Source organism: Camelina sativa, chromosome 7 (genome assembly GCF_000633955.1).
Source record: "Camelina sativa cultivar DH55 chromosome 7, Cs, whole genome shotgun sequence".
Taxonomy (NCBI): Eukaryota; Viridiplantae; Streptophyta; class Magnoliopsida; order Brassicales; family Brassicaceae; genus Camelina; species Camelina sativa.
In genome coordinates, this window is record NC_025691.1 from 10,582,620 (window position 1) to 10,598,893 (window position 16,274).

Here is a 16,274-nt window from a genome sequence, read left to right on the forward strand (position 1 = left end):
TCAGGTATGTTGTTTTGTGAATCTTAATTTTATGCTGAAACCTTTATTATTTCAAAATTCACAAACTGGATGAAACCAAACTAATATAAGTTTGAACGGTAAATAATTATATCTATAAATGTAACTCTATGTTTACATAATATATTACAAACCTTATAGTAAACATAGTTTTTGAAATCAATCACGAACGTACGTGCGGATCCGTACCTAGTCCTTGTAGTATAGATCCTCTGTCTCCATATTAGCAAACTTAATGAAATTCACATAAAAATAGAATAATATGATACACATGTTTTGATTGTGTGATTTCGATTTATTTATGTTACAATGTAATTTATCTAAATTATATTTGAAGTTTATTACAGTTCTGTTGGAATACTATTTGAATTTCCTAATATATACATTTTTGTTTTGGTCTAGCAGCATATACTATGCATATTCTAGGATGGTGATAACAACGACAATAGCACACATTACTAAGTTATATATTTTGCTATTTTTCCTGATATCTTATAATAAAATTTTAATCATTTTATAATCAGTTTTTTTTTTGTGGGAATAATTTCTTCGAAAAAATTGTTTATAATTCTTACATATTTTTCTTACTAAGTCTGATGTCGCTATTTACTACGGACAACTCAACGAAGCAATTTATATCGCTTGTTAACTAAGTAAATTTAATAAATAAAATCAAATATTTGACAAATAAAATTCAGTAACTAAATCCAGTGGAACAATTTACAACTGAAAATATTCAACAAAAGAAAAATTGGATAGTAATACACGTTTACATCATTGACCACGATTTGAAGGTGCAAATATAAGCGTGCGAGTTGTAAGCGTTATAAAGAGTTTTACATGCAAAAATATTTTTGATCACAAGGATATATATGCATTTCCACATAGATCAAAGTCAAGTCACGAGACTTAGTTCTATATCTATTAGTAGAAAAGTGCATTGTTTGTTTGTTTGTTGTTGTCGTCTTTTTGTTTGTTGTCTTTTGGCTGGAGAAAAAATGAAGCACATTGTTTGTAACGTCTATAAATTTCAACTCTTTATCACTTTGAAAGAAAATATACAAACATCTTTGAATTCAAGAACCAAAAAGAAAAAAAAGATGAAGGTGCAATTTTTCATCCTTCTTTTGATAATCTCATGGCTTACACAGAAGATTACTTGTGTTCCTCAAGAATCTCGAGTACTAGATAGAAGTAGTTTTCCTGATGATTTTATTTTTGGAACTGCTATATCAGCCTTTCAGGTATTATAAGATGACAACCATAATATGCATTAACGAAAAAGTTGGTAACAGGAAATCGGTAATCGGTCCATTTCCAAAGTTTTAATGTTTTGTTCTTCTCATATTCTTGTTGTGAGTAGTTGAAGAATAATATGAGATCATTGAAGCCATATATAAATATTAATTCCTTCGATGTCTGAATATACAAAAAAAAAACATATCAGCCTTGTACAAGTAGTGTTTTAATGGTTCTTCTAACATAGATTAAATCTTGGACATTAGTTTTGTTCTTGTTTGGGAGAAGGAGCTGCTGACTCATGTAGTTTCATAGTCTTAGATATTGTGGATTATAGGGTGGCTCCAATAAAGTGATATAAGTGAAGTTTTTTTCTCTTTTTTTAAGGTAAAAAAAAAAGTGAAGTTTCTTTTTAAAGAAGAAAAATATAATAATTAATATGTGATAATAAGTTTTTTATTTTTTTATTTTTTTATATTTTTGATAAGGGCTTTCAAATGATAATAAGTTGGTTTCACCTTATATAGCTTATAAAATTATAATAAAACCTAGAAAATTGTTTCTAGTTTTGTCTGCATATTAAATTTAGCTAGTCAATTTATCCATTATATAGAGTGAAGCTGCTACAAGTGAAGGTGGAAAATCGCCAACTATTTGGGATTACTTTAGCCACACATTTCCAGGTCTTTTGTATTTTAAAAAATATTTATGTAACCTTCACTAATTATATATATATATATAAATAATAGTGAATAACAGTATATATATATATATATATATATATATAATAGTGAATAGCAGATTTATAATAAGTGAGTTATTTAAAAGTGCAGAAAGAACCAATATGCATAATGGAGATGTGGCCGCCGATTTTTATCATCGTTATAAGGTATTACAAATTATGTATGTTACTGTGGATCCTTAGTTTTATTTACCTAATTGTTTAAATGACCAAAAAATCATTAAATCAGGATGACATCAAACTGATGAAAGGGTTAAACATGGACGCTTTTAGATTTTCGATTTCGTGGGCCAGACAAATACCTAGTAAGTGTAGTAGTAGTTATATTCTTGTTTTTCTCAAAAATGAATTTATCCAAATTCAAGTATTTATCAAATGTTATACTTTTGATATAAAGGTGGAAAGGTAAAAGATGGAATAAACAAAGAAGGTATACAATTCTACAAGGCTCTTATAGACGAACTTATTGCTAATGGTATGTCTCAATCAGTTAATATATATTAATAAAACTAAACCCCTCTAGTCAAAATCAATTACTGAGTAGGTATGGATGATTTTATATATGTTATACGGTTTGGTGGGCAAAATTATGTAGGCATTCAACCTTCAGTGACTCTCTATCATTGGGACCACCCTCAAGCTCTTGAGGACGAGTATGGTGGTTTTTTAAGCCCTCAAATAATGTAAGCTAACTAAACAAAATATTCAAAGAGATATTAACTTACCTATTTTAGTTGTTTACAAAATATTATGACTAACACTTCTTTTTATTTGATAATTCAGAGATGATTTTCGAAATTTCACAAGAGTTTGTTTTGAAAATTTCGGAGACAAAGTTAAGATGTGGACAACTATCAACGAGCCTTATGTCATAAGTGTTGCGGGCTATGAAACAGGCAACAAAGCGGTTGGAAGGTGCTCAAAATGGGTGAATAGCCGGTGTCAAGCCGGTGACTCAGCTGTTGAGCCTTACATTGTATCACATCACCTTCTTCTTTCCCATGCTGCAGCAGTACAAGAGTTCCGAAATTGTAACAAGGTATATATATATTCTTTTCTATCATTTATAACACACTTATACACATTCATTATTGAATTTGAATCTACATTACATAACGGTCGTATTACTATATAAATATTTTGATGATATAGTTTACTAAGAAATAAATAAATTGTCTCATGGGACAGACTTTACAAGATGATAAGATTGGGATAGTGCTATCGCCTTGGTGGATTGAGCCTTCCGACTCAACTTCTTTTACTGACAAAGAAGCTGTTGAACGAGGCCTTGCCGTAGAGGTAGATTGGTAAGTTATACTTTCGAAATAACGTAGAAAATTATATATTTTGGGGTCATATATATATTCTAAATGTACTTCTGTTAGGCATTTACATTCGGTGATTTACGGAGATTATCCAGAAATAATGAAAAAGCATGTTGGGCATAAACTCCCTTCTTTCACACCAGAGGAATCAAAGATGTTGATAAATTCTTCAGATTTCATCGGAGTAAATTATTATAGCGCACGCTTCACCGCTCATCTTCCTCGCATTGATCCTGGTCGGACCCGATTCAGAACTGATCATCATTATGAGAAGAGAGGTAAGGATGCTAACTTGTAAAATCCCCAATATTTATTTTTCTTGTATGATTTAATTAAGGTGAAACTAGTAAACTAAACTAATTTTCTTTATATATATACATTAATTGCGAGCAGTAACAAATCATAGTAACCACCAAATCGGACCAGGGGTATGTAACGTTTAATTATTTATAACCCACATTTTTTGAAATATCTTAACAAAACTATCCATAAACATTTTAAGAACGTTTTTTTTTTTTTTTGGTCAATCAGGAAGAGTGAGGCATAATACACTCGTACCCAGAAGGTTTACGAAAACCAAGAGTTTCTGGGAACTGGAAGAAAGACCTTCGGACTCTTGGACATGGAAAGCTATACTCAGACTTAGGCCCCTAGCGGAACAATTCGTCAGAGTTACAGTGGGGAATGGAACCAAAGCAAGTTTCTGGTTCGATTCATGGACCCCCCTGGGTCCGCTTCTCAAGAGCGTTGGCCCTACAGGACCTTCACTTCTGAGAATTCCTCTGTCAGCAAAGGTAAAGGATGCGTATAACTTATCTGGCTGGTCCCTTCCTTCGCCACGATCTGATGTTGCTCTGGAACTCCATGCGTATCTAACTACCATTGAGCTTCCAGTTTTATCAGTGGAAGACGATATCTTTAACTGGGTAGTGGACTCTTCTAATGTAAGGATTTCTCCTCCTATCTTACTTGGGAATCCCTAAGGCCTAGAGCTGAGGAAACAGAATGGCATGATATAGTTTGGTTTCGTGGATCCATCCCGAAGCATGCGTTCAACATGTGGCTGTGTCATCTCAACAGGCTCCCTACAAAGCAGCGTCTACTTAAATGGGGCCTCCTGCAATCAGCGGAATGTACCCTCTGTTTCTCTTTCGATGAAGCCCGTGATCACCTCTTCCTATCTTGCGCCTACTCTCGAGAAATTTGGAGATTGGTCTTCCAAAAGCTTGATCCATTCAGAAGTGCCCTCCTTTCTTGGTCTGAACTTCTATCCTGGATTAGAGCTTCTTCTGCCCGATCTCCCTCGCTTCTACGCAAAATCGTCGCTCAAGCAGTCGTTTACAATATCTGGAGACAAAGGAACAACTTCTACCACAACAGTCAAGCAATACCACCGTCTACTATCTTCCGGATGCTCAATAAAGACATCAGGAATATCATCCATGCTAGGAGCCATCGCAAACGGTTCAGTCGTCTGATGGAGCTCTGGCTTGTCTAAATATCACTTCTGTGATTTTTCCCAATGTTTGTTCTCCTTGTTTTATTCTTTTTGCCAAGGAGTCAAAAGCCATAGGCTATCTTGTATCAGCCAAACAGTTCATTACTATTCTAATGATATTTACAGTTAAGCAAAAAAAAGGTTTACGAAGACTTCTTAACTACATCAAAGATAAATATAATAACCCTATCATCTATATAAAAGAGAACGGTGAGAACAAAAAAAATAGAATAATTGCTTTACCTTTTTCTTAGTGAAATTGAATAAGTATTTTTTCTTGATTAGTTTTTTTATTTGCTAAATAACTTACTTTGCAGGAGTTAATGACTACGATGATGGTTCAAAATCACGGGAAGATATGCTCAATGACACATTTAGGATAAGCTACCATAAGGACCATCTTAAACAACTTCACAAAGCTATAATGTAAACTCCAGTCCACAGGTTACATATACATATTAAAAGTATGATGTTTTAAAGGCAAGAAGTTATATTAAGTTGACTACTAAAAATATTTATGTCTTTAAACGTATTAAGTTCTTTATTCTTTTCACTAGTATTATATTGGAATTTTATTTATATTATTTTTAACACTAATTATTAATATATAAGCATATACGAAAATACCAAGAAAATATAATTTTAAGCACAGATTCGATAAAATTTCATCCAAAATTTTTGCAGTACGCATTTTTCATGTGCTACTAACTTATTAAAAAAAATTTCTTTTTCAAAGATCTCCATAATCATTTTCACCAAATTAATTCAATTTTTAACTGTTTTGGAACAGAGATGATGGGTGTGACGTCAGAGGATATTACATCTGGTCTTTACTAGACAACTTCGAGTGGGAGTTTGGATACTCAACCAGATTTGGTCTGTACTATGTTGACTACCAAAATCGCAAACGGTACCCTAAAAATTCCGTTAATTGGTTCAGACAGTTCCTGAGTAGACCACCGGTGGTAAAAACTGAAGAAACACACAATGAAGAAGTATGGAATGTGTTAGGTGATGAAGAATATAGTAATAAGACTGGTTTAGAGGGTTTCAAGAGTTCAGTTAATTCTATTGTCTATCTCATGAAAAATGGATCGAGAATTGAAGAAGACAAAGAAGAAGAAGAGAAAGGTTTTTGTGCTCTTTTGAATCCTAATGACCAGTTGCGTTTCTTGCTAAAGCCACGAAAATCTTTGGGGCTCTAGAGAACTCTTTTAGGTTTTCTAGTTGTGGTGTTTCAGTTCTATGTATATTATCAATAAGGGAAATATGAATTCTATATGTATTAGTGAGTATGGACTCTAATTAATTACGTGAAACTAGTAGTGTATATTATATATGTATGGTCTTTCGCTTTTTTTTGTTGTATGTTTCTGTATAAGGTTTTGAAAATTGAAACAGAGAGATATTATCTCACTTGAGTAGACAAATTTAAGAGTTCTGTAGATAATTGCAAAATATAACACGACAGGGTTTGATTTTTGTAGTCAATTAAATTTAGTTGACTACAACTACAAAAAAAGTCAAGGGTTTAAAGGCATGTAAAAACGAAATATGCACTTACACAAGGTAGTGAATTTAGTTGGCTACAAAAAAAGTCAAGGGTTTAAAGGCTTTTACACAAGGTCTTGCATTGAAATCCCAAAGAATGCACTTTTTCTGCATATTAATGATGCAAGACTAATCGGAAGTCTTAAAAATGTTATAGACAGAGCCGTCCGTTATGGTCTCTGGTGTTAGAGGTAAGAATATTCATCTTGTAAAAATCATCACTTGATCTGAGTATTATGAGGAGGGCTGGACGTAATGAAATTGTATGTGGAGTAGTTCATGATAATCATATATTTTACATGTAATTAAGTCTGATAAATTGATCATGTGTAATAGGAATATGTCAAGATATCTATGAAGATAATGTAGTTTTTACGACAAAACAAATATCTTCTTTCCAACAATTTCTCTATCTTATTTGACTTTCATTTCCCTCGTACAATAACATCTAATTTTATTGAACGACATGGAATTTCACTAAATGCATCGTAATCTTATACAATAACATGTAACTGAGTAGGCAATGATTGAGTCATAATCTTACACAGTAATATGTAATTTTAGTGAATCACATAAGATTTTAATAAAAGAGTCGTAATCTTATATAATATCATGTAATTTTAGTAAACACTCTGGGATTTTAATAAATAGGCTAAAGTGTATACCAAGTCGAGAAAGATAGTTAACAATCGAGTGGTAGGACAGCAACCACGGAACAACTACAATCTTTTTCATTGTAAAACAAGTTATTTTAGGAAAATACCTTCATCATTATATTTCAAGTTGCGTTGCTTAAGATTTGATAGAATTGTAGAAAGAAATATTATGTTGCATTGGGAGAAGTTTGTTATGAAAAATAACAATTAGTGAATTGTAATATAGATGTGTTTTGGCAAAACACATGATGAAAATAACAGATGTAAGTTAGTTGATATGCGAAACAATAATCATTAGTTACATGGTTTTTTACCAATAAAACATCTTGTTTACTAATAAAACATAGACATGGTGATACCTACCTACTATATATGTCGCCTATATGAAATTAGCCTACCTACAGCTAAGAATGTCATTATTTCACCTTTTGGGGACAACTACTATAACAAATGTGGTACTTTCTTAATTATGTTCTGTTTTTATGGTATCTACTACATATTATCTAGAAAAGAGAAATTACTTTCTTTTTTGTATTGATTATTTTCTAAGAGAAATTACTTTCTAAGATGTAAAACTTAGAAATTCTTAATTTTTTATTTTAATGAGATTAACTTTCAATATGTTAGCCTTTCATTTTCAACTGAATCAACCAAACAAAAGTAGTTTGATTTCATTTTCCTTTTTTTAGTTATTTTATATTTTCAATATTTATTTTTGTAAATAGTAATTGATTGCATAATTTTACTACAATTTTAATTTGAAAATGGAAGAAATATATTTATTTGTTTCTCATATAACTTCTAAGTACATCTTCTTAAATTTAGAACTTTTCATATATAAATGTTAATAGTTGGTTTGACAAAAACAAAAATGTTAATAGTTGAAACTTTTTAACACTTGTTAAACTCATTTACATCTGTAAAATATATAATTTATAATAAAAACCAACCTTTTGGATAATAAGATATGTTGTAAGTTTAATTCCTTTCTCTAGAAACCTCTCTTGATTCAAAACGGTAAGAAATCTACAAAATAAACCACAGAGAAACCTCTCTATCTATCTCTACAACTAAAATCCACTGATCAGCTTCTACTCCATTAGCTGATCAATCAATGATCATCATCATATCAACAAATCGATCTCAATTTTGTGTAAACTGAAAGTAAAAAGACGACGACGGACGAACAAGACACTGATCAATCATCAAATCAAATGCGTTCTTCTTTTTTTTTTACTTTCCGTTCAAAGGTAATATCAATCGTAAATCGGTTCGTAACCTCACGACACTGCCTCGAATCGCTTCTAAATATTGTAGTTTTGTCGTAACTAATCTTAGACGAATTTAGGGTTCTTTGTAGTAAAAACAACAGTGTTAAAGGACAAGCCTTGTCGGGTTTTTAATTGAATTCTAGATCTGTTCTGTCATAATTTTCATCTGGGTTTTTTCAATTCTAGTCTTGTGTTGTAGTAGTATCAGTGGTGATCACCCACTATTGCTATGTTTCAGTGGTGCTTTGTAAAAAGCTGAAATTGTTGACTTTTATGTTTCTTTGTCTTCATAATTAAACTCCATGAAATTATTGTAAGCTTGGAATAATAAAAAAAAAAAAAAAGATTAGGTATTTTGTTGATTTGATTCCTTTGTTTTTGTTTCACTCTTTGTTAGTTTCATTGCCCACAGTGGTTAGATATCAGGGCAGTGAGTTATTATATAGCTCTTGTGGATGTTTATACTGGTGTACAAGATTTAAGAATGTGCTTGTTGGTTCTGTGAAATTGTCTAATTTGTATAATAATATATTCTCAGAACGTGGTAAGATAGTAGAGATTGGCTAACTTTTTATTTCTTTTATGAAAGTGAGTTGGGAGATATTTTGTTTCTCTTCTCTCGTTTTATTCTTCTTGCGTGTTTTTAGTGTTGGGATATTTTTGTGTTTTTGTTAGTTTTCTCTCTTGGAAAGTATTGGAGAAGACTTTGGTTTTTATATGTTGTCATTTTCCAACGATCTGAATCCTGTGGGTAGATATTCTGATAATTTACTTGCACCTTTTTTGACGTTAAAATAACAAGACTGGTGCTTTGATGGGATGATGGGACATCATATTGCTAAGATTTATGGTGTTATCATATACTACTAGTACGTCTTATCTTGAGAACAAAGACCATGGAATCTCACCTGGGAAATGGAGTAGGCAGTTCGAGATCTGCCAAAAGTGTAAAGAACACTTCTAGTTCAGTTGATTGGTTGGGTAGAGATATGGTTGAGATGAAGATAAGGGACAAGACAGATGCTGATGAGGAGAGAGTAAGTTTTGCATCTCCTTTTTAGGTGTTTTTTATTTTATCTTGAACTGTTGTAGCTTATCTTCCTTTCTCATCGACGAACCATCTATTGATGAACTAGTTTGCTATGTTACAGGACAGTGAACCAGATATCATTGATGGGGTTGGTGCAGAACCTGGCCATGTGATCAGAACTACACTCCGTGGACGAAATGGTCAATCAAGACAGGTTAGATGGTCAAGAAAAAGTGTGTTTAGAATATTAGTGAGACGTACTGATCTTTATACAACTGTTTAATTTTGATTGACAGACAGTTAGTTACGTAGCAGAGCACGTAGTCGGAACTGGTTCCTTTGGAATGGTTTTCCAAGTAAGTTAGATTTTCTTTCTTGTTGTCTTGCTATTACTTTAAGATTCTCAAACGTTTTATGTATCCTTGTGGTAGGCTAAATGCAGAGAAACTGGGGAGGTTGTTGCCATCAAAAAGGTTTTACAAGACAAGCGGTACAAGAACAGGGAATTACAAATTATGCAGATGCTGGACCATCCGAATGTTGTTTGTTTAAAGCATAGCTTCTATTCAAGAACAGAAAATGAAGAGGTTTATCTGAATCTTGTCCTTGAATTTGTTCCCGAGACTGTCAATCGTACTGCCAGAAGCTACAGTAGAATGAAACAGCTGATGCCATTGATTTATGTCAAACTCTACACTTATCAGGTGATTACTTCGTGTTTTTGACATTTATTGCTTCTCTTTATGTAAGCCTCATAAGTACCCATTCAAAATATTTAGTTTCTTTGATACAACTTTTGAACTTTTCGTTAGAAGTTGGAACTGTTGAACATAATTGATTGTCTCTATGCAAAGGAAGTGATGCTCAAAATTTTGTAGAACTCTTTAACTTAAGTGTGAATCGAACCTGAGAATTTTTTGGACATTCTCCAATGATCTTTGAGGATTTTATGTTAATGGGTACAGATTTGCAGTGGACTTGCTTACCTTCATAATTGTTGTGGTCTTTGTCACCGTGATATTAAGCCCCAAAACCTGCTAGTAAGTTTCACTTTTCTGTAAGCTACTTTTGTTTGATTTCTTTTTATAGTAAGGTCTTTGTCACCACACATAAGAGTTTTAAAGACACTAGTATAGATATAAGACAGTGTTATTTCTACAAAGTTGATCATTATATAGTAGGTTGGATACTGAAGTGATAATATTTCGTTTTTACATGCCTGGAGAGTTTTAACAACGGGGTTATGTATGCATCTCGCTAATGTTTATTTTCATTACTCACAGTGGTACTGGGCTTCTGTTCCGTAGTTAATTTCACTGGAGATGTTATTAGTTCAAGCAGGATGTTAAAATTTAACCTTTAGGAAATAGTTTTGGTTTTTAGCTGGTCAGTTTGCTGGTTCAAATATTTAGAATCCTCTTTTCTTGTGATTTTACAAAGAATGAACTTATTTCATTAATGTTGCAGATGTCTAGACTCGCCGTACCTGCAATTGATTAAATTTTTCTTAGAAAATGTGGCATGTTAATATCAACAAACTTATACTTGGTTTTACACCTATTTTGATGTGCAGGTGAATCCACACACACATCAGCTAAAAATTTGTGACTTTGGGAGTGCGAAAGTGTTGGTAAAGTTTATCAGCTGTATAGCTCTTAGTGGTTTATTTTTCCTGGTTCATGCTTGGATTATGACGTGTCATGCTCCACAGGTGAAAGGAGAACCCAATATTTCTTACATTTGTTCAAGATATTACCGTGCCCCCGAGCTCATTTTTGGAGCCACTGAGTACACAACTGCAATAGACATATGGTCCACAGGTTGTGTGATGGCTGAACTGCTTCTTGGACAGGTTGGACTACTATTTTTGTATTAGTTATATAATTTTGTGCTTCTTAATATATTTCTTCGCTCTCTTAGTCTTTCCGCTCTCGTGGATTTGTTATACAGCCTCTGTTTCCTGGCGAAAGTGGAGTAGATCAACTTGTCGAAATCATAAAGGTAGGTATCTTTGCAATCAATTCTTTTAGTGTTTAGTTTTATTTACAAGAAAATGACATCTGTCAGAGCTGGCACTGATTAATAGATGCTCACTGCTGATGATTCTTTTGGGTACACCAACAATTCTTTTACATTTTTTTCTTTATGAGATTTTAATTTTCATGCAGGTTTTGGGTACACCAACAAGGGAGGAGATCAAATGTATGAATCCAAACTACACAGAATTTAAATTCCCTCAGATTAAACCTCATCCTTGGCACAAGGTATGCCGCTAGTCACCTAATCAATTGGATTCTAGGAACTTCATAATTTCATATTTCATTCCTCTGGCTCAGAGAGCAATTTGACAACCTTACTGAGAGACATGACTTAAGACGTAGTACTTTTTGAATGAAATAAAGTACTTCTGTTTAATCAATGGAATCTTTGTGTATAAGATCGTTATGCAAACAAAGAATTTGAAATCAATTATTAGTCTTCATAATCTTGGCTTTTCTCCCTTGTTTAATCTTCTAATTAGAAGAAGTTTTATTCAGCTGACATTACATAACTCTGTAGCTTGCTCTATATTATTCCTATCTTTTTTTTTGTGCCCTGTGCTAAAATTTCGCTTTGGTAATCTTCTTGGTTTTTACAGCACAAAAAAATCATGTTTTTGTTCTTTTCAGGTCTTCCAAAAACGTTTGCCACCTGAAGCAGTAGATCTTCTTTGTAGGTTCTTCCAGTATTCTCCTAATTTGAGATGCACAGCGGTACACTATTCATAGTTTTCTCTGATTTTGTTACATATTCCACTTTCATATATTGCTTGGAATTAGAATCAGAAGCTAACCCATTTATAAATATGTCTTTTGGTGTTCTGATAGGTGGAAGCTTGTATCCACCCGTTCTTTGATGAGCTAAGAGACCCAAACGCTCGTCTGCCAAACGGCCGGCCACTTCCTCCACTTTTCAATTTTAAACCGCAAGGTAAGGTTCCCTTATTTTGCTTCTTTTTTTTGTTGTTGTTAAAATTCTTTTTCGGGGAAGAAAATTATTGGGTTGATCCCGAGCTCAACTAGCTTGTAGGCTGCTTAGTCACCTATAAGTAGAAGCTCCCTACTCCTGATTTCTAATAGTCATACAATTATAAACCATAATCAACAATATCATATGCTCTTTCAGCAATGAGCATAGTTAGTAAACTGAAGTTAGTTATTTAGAATATAAGGACCGATGTAAGATTCTCTTGAGCCTTGTATAGAAAAAAAGTCTTCCAATGTGTTCTTCATGGCGTTAAGATCCAAATTGCTCGTCTCTTGTAGTAACCACCACTCATTATTCATATGAATCTGTGATCCTTCATCAGCTCGAAATCCGATATATATATGTGTGTGTGTGTGTGTGTGTGTTGCATGAATTGATTGATAAGCTTGTGTCTTACAGAACTCTCTGGTATCCCTCCTGAAACTTTGGACCGGCTTGTCCCAGAACATGCCCGTAAACAGAACCACTTCATGGCGTTAGACTCGTAAGTCTCTTCCGGTTTTCTGTACGACCTGTCGGGTGTTCTCGTCTTTCCTCTAAGCTCTCTAGATCTCAGTCTTTGGGAAAACCAGTAGAGCTCTCTCTGTAAACATAAATCACTGGAAAAAGAAGCAATGACTTTGTTGTATTAAGGTGCTTGCCCATCCTTTTGTTGTGTCGAACAGGGGATGCGTAAAATACAGCACTACTTTGCTAGATAATGTTGATATAGAGGAACATACTTACATTTGCAATACTATGCCATAACATAATTTTCCAAAAACATTGTGACAGAAATAAAATTTTGTTTCAGTTTGGTTTACTTGCCCATGGACCATTGTTACGAACTAGATTTGAACCAAAACTCTGTTACTCGAATTAGGCCAACCAATTTGTGAAAAAAACAATGAAAGTAGTATCCTTTCTAACCAATGAAAACTGACTCCAAAAAAAATGCGATTCATAACAAAACGAACTACCAAAATATAACAAGAATACAAATGAAGGTGGTTTTGTTTTGATCTGTATAATAATAATGAATTGAGACATAAAGATTGATAGTTAAAAGACTAAGAACAAATAAAAACAAAAACAACAAAGCAAAGAAAGCGACAATGGGAAATCAAACTTGTAAATCTTCTTGGTTCACTTCATCGAAAGACGATAGTCTCTCAAGAAAAAGGAATCAAATTTGGGACATGAATAGAGCAACCTGACTGATGAGGCACTTCATCTATCTTAATCTTTTTGCACATATCTCCCCTCACAACATAAACGTAAGCTTGTTTATTTTTATCGCTGCTACAACACATGATGAAGGTCTTTCCATATATGTTATCGTCGAGCATGTATCTTGAAAGATCGTGATAAAACCTAGGATAGTTAGGTCTTGAGACTGTCATGAACTTAAATCCACACCACATCGTTTCCATTGTCCCCACTGCTAATTTTCTTCTCTGTCACCCAAATCTTAGTCTTTCTTGTTGCCTTGCACTGTTCTAACAACGAAAACCGATCTCCCTTGTAAACCGCGAGGACATGAGTATGGGAATAATTTCTCTTCTTACACGGTAGGTCACAAAAGGGCTTGATTATCTCTTTCAAAACATCGAGGACGCGGATGAAATACCGACCAGTTTCTAGATTATAAGCTGTCCAATACAAATTTCCATCCAAGGACACATTGTTATAACGTAGCGATTGTTCTCTAGTGTACTTTGCAACGTACGTGGCATGATCAATAATCTTCCACGTTTTTGTTTCGAATTCGAACATGACAATTCCCTGGTGGCGATCGTGAAGACAATAACTAGTCCCAGCAATCTTGTTATAACTCTTGTCGGGTCCACTACCATTATAGACCATGCCACAAAAGTTGAATGGTCGAGCCATGGTTTGAATCCATCTAACCTGTCTCAACAACGGGTTCCACATCACGCCATGAAAGTCATATTTTCTATTATAACCGGAGTGATATGAGTCATATGACCCATATAAGAAGAAATACCCATCACCGTTACCATAGTCACGACCACGAAAATCAAAGTTTAAATCACACACTTTTATAGTTGGATCGTCTTTATTGAGATTGATGACGCTTATTAAGTAAGTTCGATAATCAGTACGTAACATGAATTCTGGTCGGGCGACTTTGTTGGCGAATATCTTATCGTTGAAAAGAGTGTTCCATTTTTTGCAAACGGTTCTGAAGCGAACGAGAAATTAAAGTAGAACGCGAACGAGTATCTCTTCTTCCATTAGGGTGTTTTTTTCTTCTTATCGAATGTATTAAGGAAGGGAAGAAGATTAATATAAAGTATTCATTTTTCTTCTAAACCACAGATCTTACGAATTTATCAACGGTCGATATGAAATCAATAAGATATAATTTAGGATAATTTTAGAAGAATTAATAAATGATTAAATGTTAATATTTAAGTTTCTGAAATTTAGCAATATTACTTACATTTATGTGTAGGAGATTTAAATTGATCTTTTCTTTGTATCAATAAGATATAATTTAGGATAATTTTAGAAGAATATTAATAAATGATTAAATGTTAATATTTAAGTTTCTGAAATTTAGCAATATTACTTACATTTATGTGTAGGAGATTTAAATTGATCTCTTCTTTATATGAAGACAAATTTGAATCTTAGGACATTTTTATTTATATATAATGGATATTCTTTAGGACTAAAAAGAACAAAGTTGGTTTTGTCTGATAATGAATTTAGACTTGTAAATCCTTTGCGTTCTCTTCTTCACAATGTAAAATCAGAAGCTCAGGTTTTCCAGACACGTGTTGGTTATGTACTTTTGTTTGTTCAATCCATCAATTAATATACCAGGAGGGTGCAAGCAAATCAGAAATAACTGAAAATACAGTGGCTTTTCAATTCAATGAGACATAAATATATAAGGCCCAATAGGCCCATGTATACAAAAAGCCTTTTAAATTAGTTTCATCACTCTCTCCCATTTTTAGGGTTTCACCAGAAACAGAGGTGAGAGAGGAGTAAAAAATGCCGGCGGGACACGGAGTGAGGGCTAGAACTAGGGACCTGTTCGCCAGACCGTTCAGGAAGAAGGGTTATATCCCACTCTCCACTTACCTCAGAACCTTCAAGGTCGGTGATTACGTAGATGTCAAGGTTAATGGAGCCATCCACAAGGGTATGCCTCACAAGTTCTATCATGGTCGTACTGGTCGTATCTGGAACGTTACCAAGCGTGCCGTTGGTGTTGAAGTCAACAAACAGGTTTGTAATATGTTGATTTGTTGGTTTTTAATGATCTGTGTGTGTTTGTATTGTGATTCCTGGCTTGTTGAAACTTGAGAGTTAGTGTTGATTGATTGTGATTCTTTGGTATCTGTTTCAGTTCTGAAACTTGAGATTTTGTGTTGGTTTAGAGGATTCATGTTTTGGAATTTGACTTGAGATTTTTGCCTTGTCTTAGTATCTGTCTTGGCTCTAACTTAGAGCTTGGCTTATGTATTATATGGTGTGGGTTTTGCTGTTTCGTTTGGAGTGTGACTTAATTTTGTGTTTGGGGTTTGGTACATAGATTGGGAACAGAATCATAAGGAAGAGGATACATGTCCGTGTGGAGCATGTGCAGCAGTCAAGGTGTGCTGAGGAGTTCAAACTGAGGAAGAAGCAGAACGATGAGCTTAAGGCTGCAGCTAAAGCCAGAGGTGAGACGATCAGCACCAAGAGACAACCTAAAGGTCCTAAACCGGGTTTCATGGTTGAAGGTATGACCTTAGAGACTGTTACTCCCATCCCTTACGATGTTGTGAACGATCTCAAGGGTGGTTATTAAGTTTCTATTTACTTGGAATTTTTGCACTTGCTTTTGTGTTCTTAATGATGCTTTTGTACCAAACAAGACTGATTTCTATATGGTATGACAGTGCAGTTCAGATTTTGTT

The 16,274-nt window shown here is 33.7% G+C and overlaps 3 protein-coding genes and 1 pseudogene across 5 annotated transcripts in view; 3 read left to right on the plus strand and 1 right to left on the minus strand.

The window, feature by feature from the left end:
- On the plus strand, positions 1,102–5,719 carry LOC104700890 (beta-glucosidase 29-like). The gene is made up of 14 exons (XM_019227712.1): positions 1,102–1,262; positions 1,871–1,940; positions 2,091–2,146; positions 2,229–2,304; positions 2,397–2,474; positions 2,595–2,682; positions 2,783–3,038; positions 3,188–3,306; positions 3,385–3,602; positions 3,718–3,752; positions 3,856–3,889; positions 4,964–5,032; positions 5,140–5,248; positions 5,613–5,719. Exons 1-11 carry the CDS (start codon positions 1,119–1,121, stop codon positions 3,862–3,864), a joined length of 1,149 nt encoding a protein of 382 aa, XP_019083257.1. The 5' UTR covers positions 1,102–1,118; the 3' UTR covers positions 3,865–3,889; positions 4,964–5,032; positions 5,140–5,248; positions 5,613–5,719.
- Positions 8,013–13,115, plus strand: LOC104700891 (shaggy-related protein kinase delta). 2 transcript variants are annotated; one of them, XM_010416495.2, is made up of 13 exons: positions 8,013–8,279; positions 9,103–9,337; positions 9,452–9,544; positions 9,627–9,686; positions 9,762–10,034; positions 10,296–10,370; positions 10,904–10,960; positions 11,042–11,182; positions 11,281–11,331; positions 11,499–11,594; positions 12,000–12,083; positions 12,198–12,300; positions 12,757–13,115. In XM_010416495.2, exons 2-13 carry the CDS (start codon positions 9,197–9,199, stop codon positions 12,843–12,845), a joined length of 1,263 nt encoding a protein of 420 aa, XP_010414797.1. In that variant the 5' UTR covers positions 8,013–8,279; positions 9,103–9,196; the 3' UTR covers positions 12,846–13,115. The 2 variants fall into 2 exon arrangements, with proteins under 2 accessions (XP_010414797.1, XP_019083156.1); XM_019227611.1 differs by lacking the exon at positions 8,013–8,279 and having other exon boundaries at positions 8,293–9,337.
- On the minus strand, positions 13,353–14,548 carry LOC104700892 (annotated as a pseudogene).
- LOC104700893 (60S ribosomal protein L21-1-like) overlaps positions 15,303–16,274 on the plus strand; it is a 6,681-nt gene continuing 5,709 nt past the window's right edge. Inside the window, exons 1-2 of one of the 2 annotated variants that reach the window (XM_019227612.1) lie at positions 15,303–15,600; positions 15,908–16,070. In XM_019227612.1, coding sequence (XP_019083157.1) covers positions 15,364–15,600; positions 15,908–16,070 — 400 coding nt within the window. In that variant the 5' untranslated portion in view covers positions 15,303–15,363. Of the gene's footprint in view, positions 15,601–15,907; positions 16,272–16,274 lie in introns of those variants that run through there. The other variant, XM_010416497.2, reaches the window with a different exon arrangement.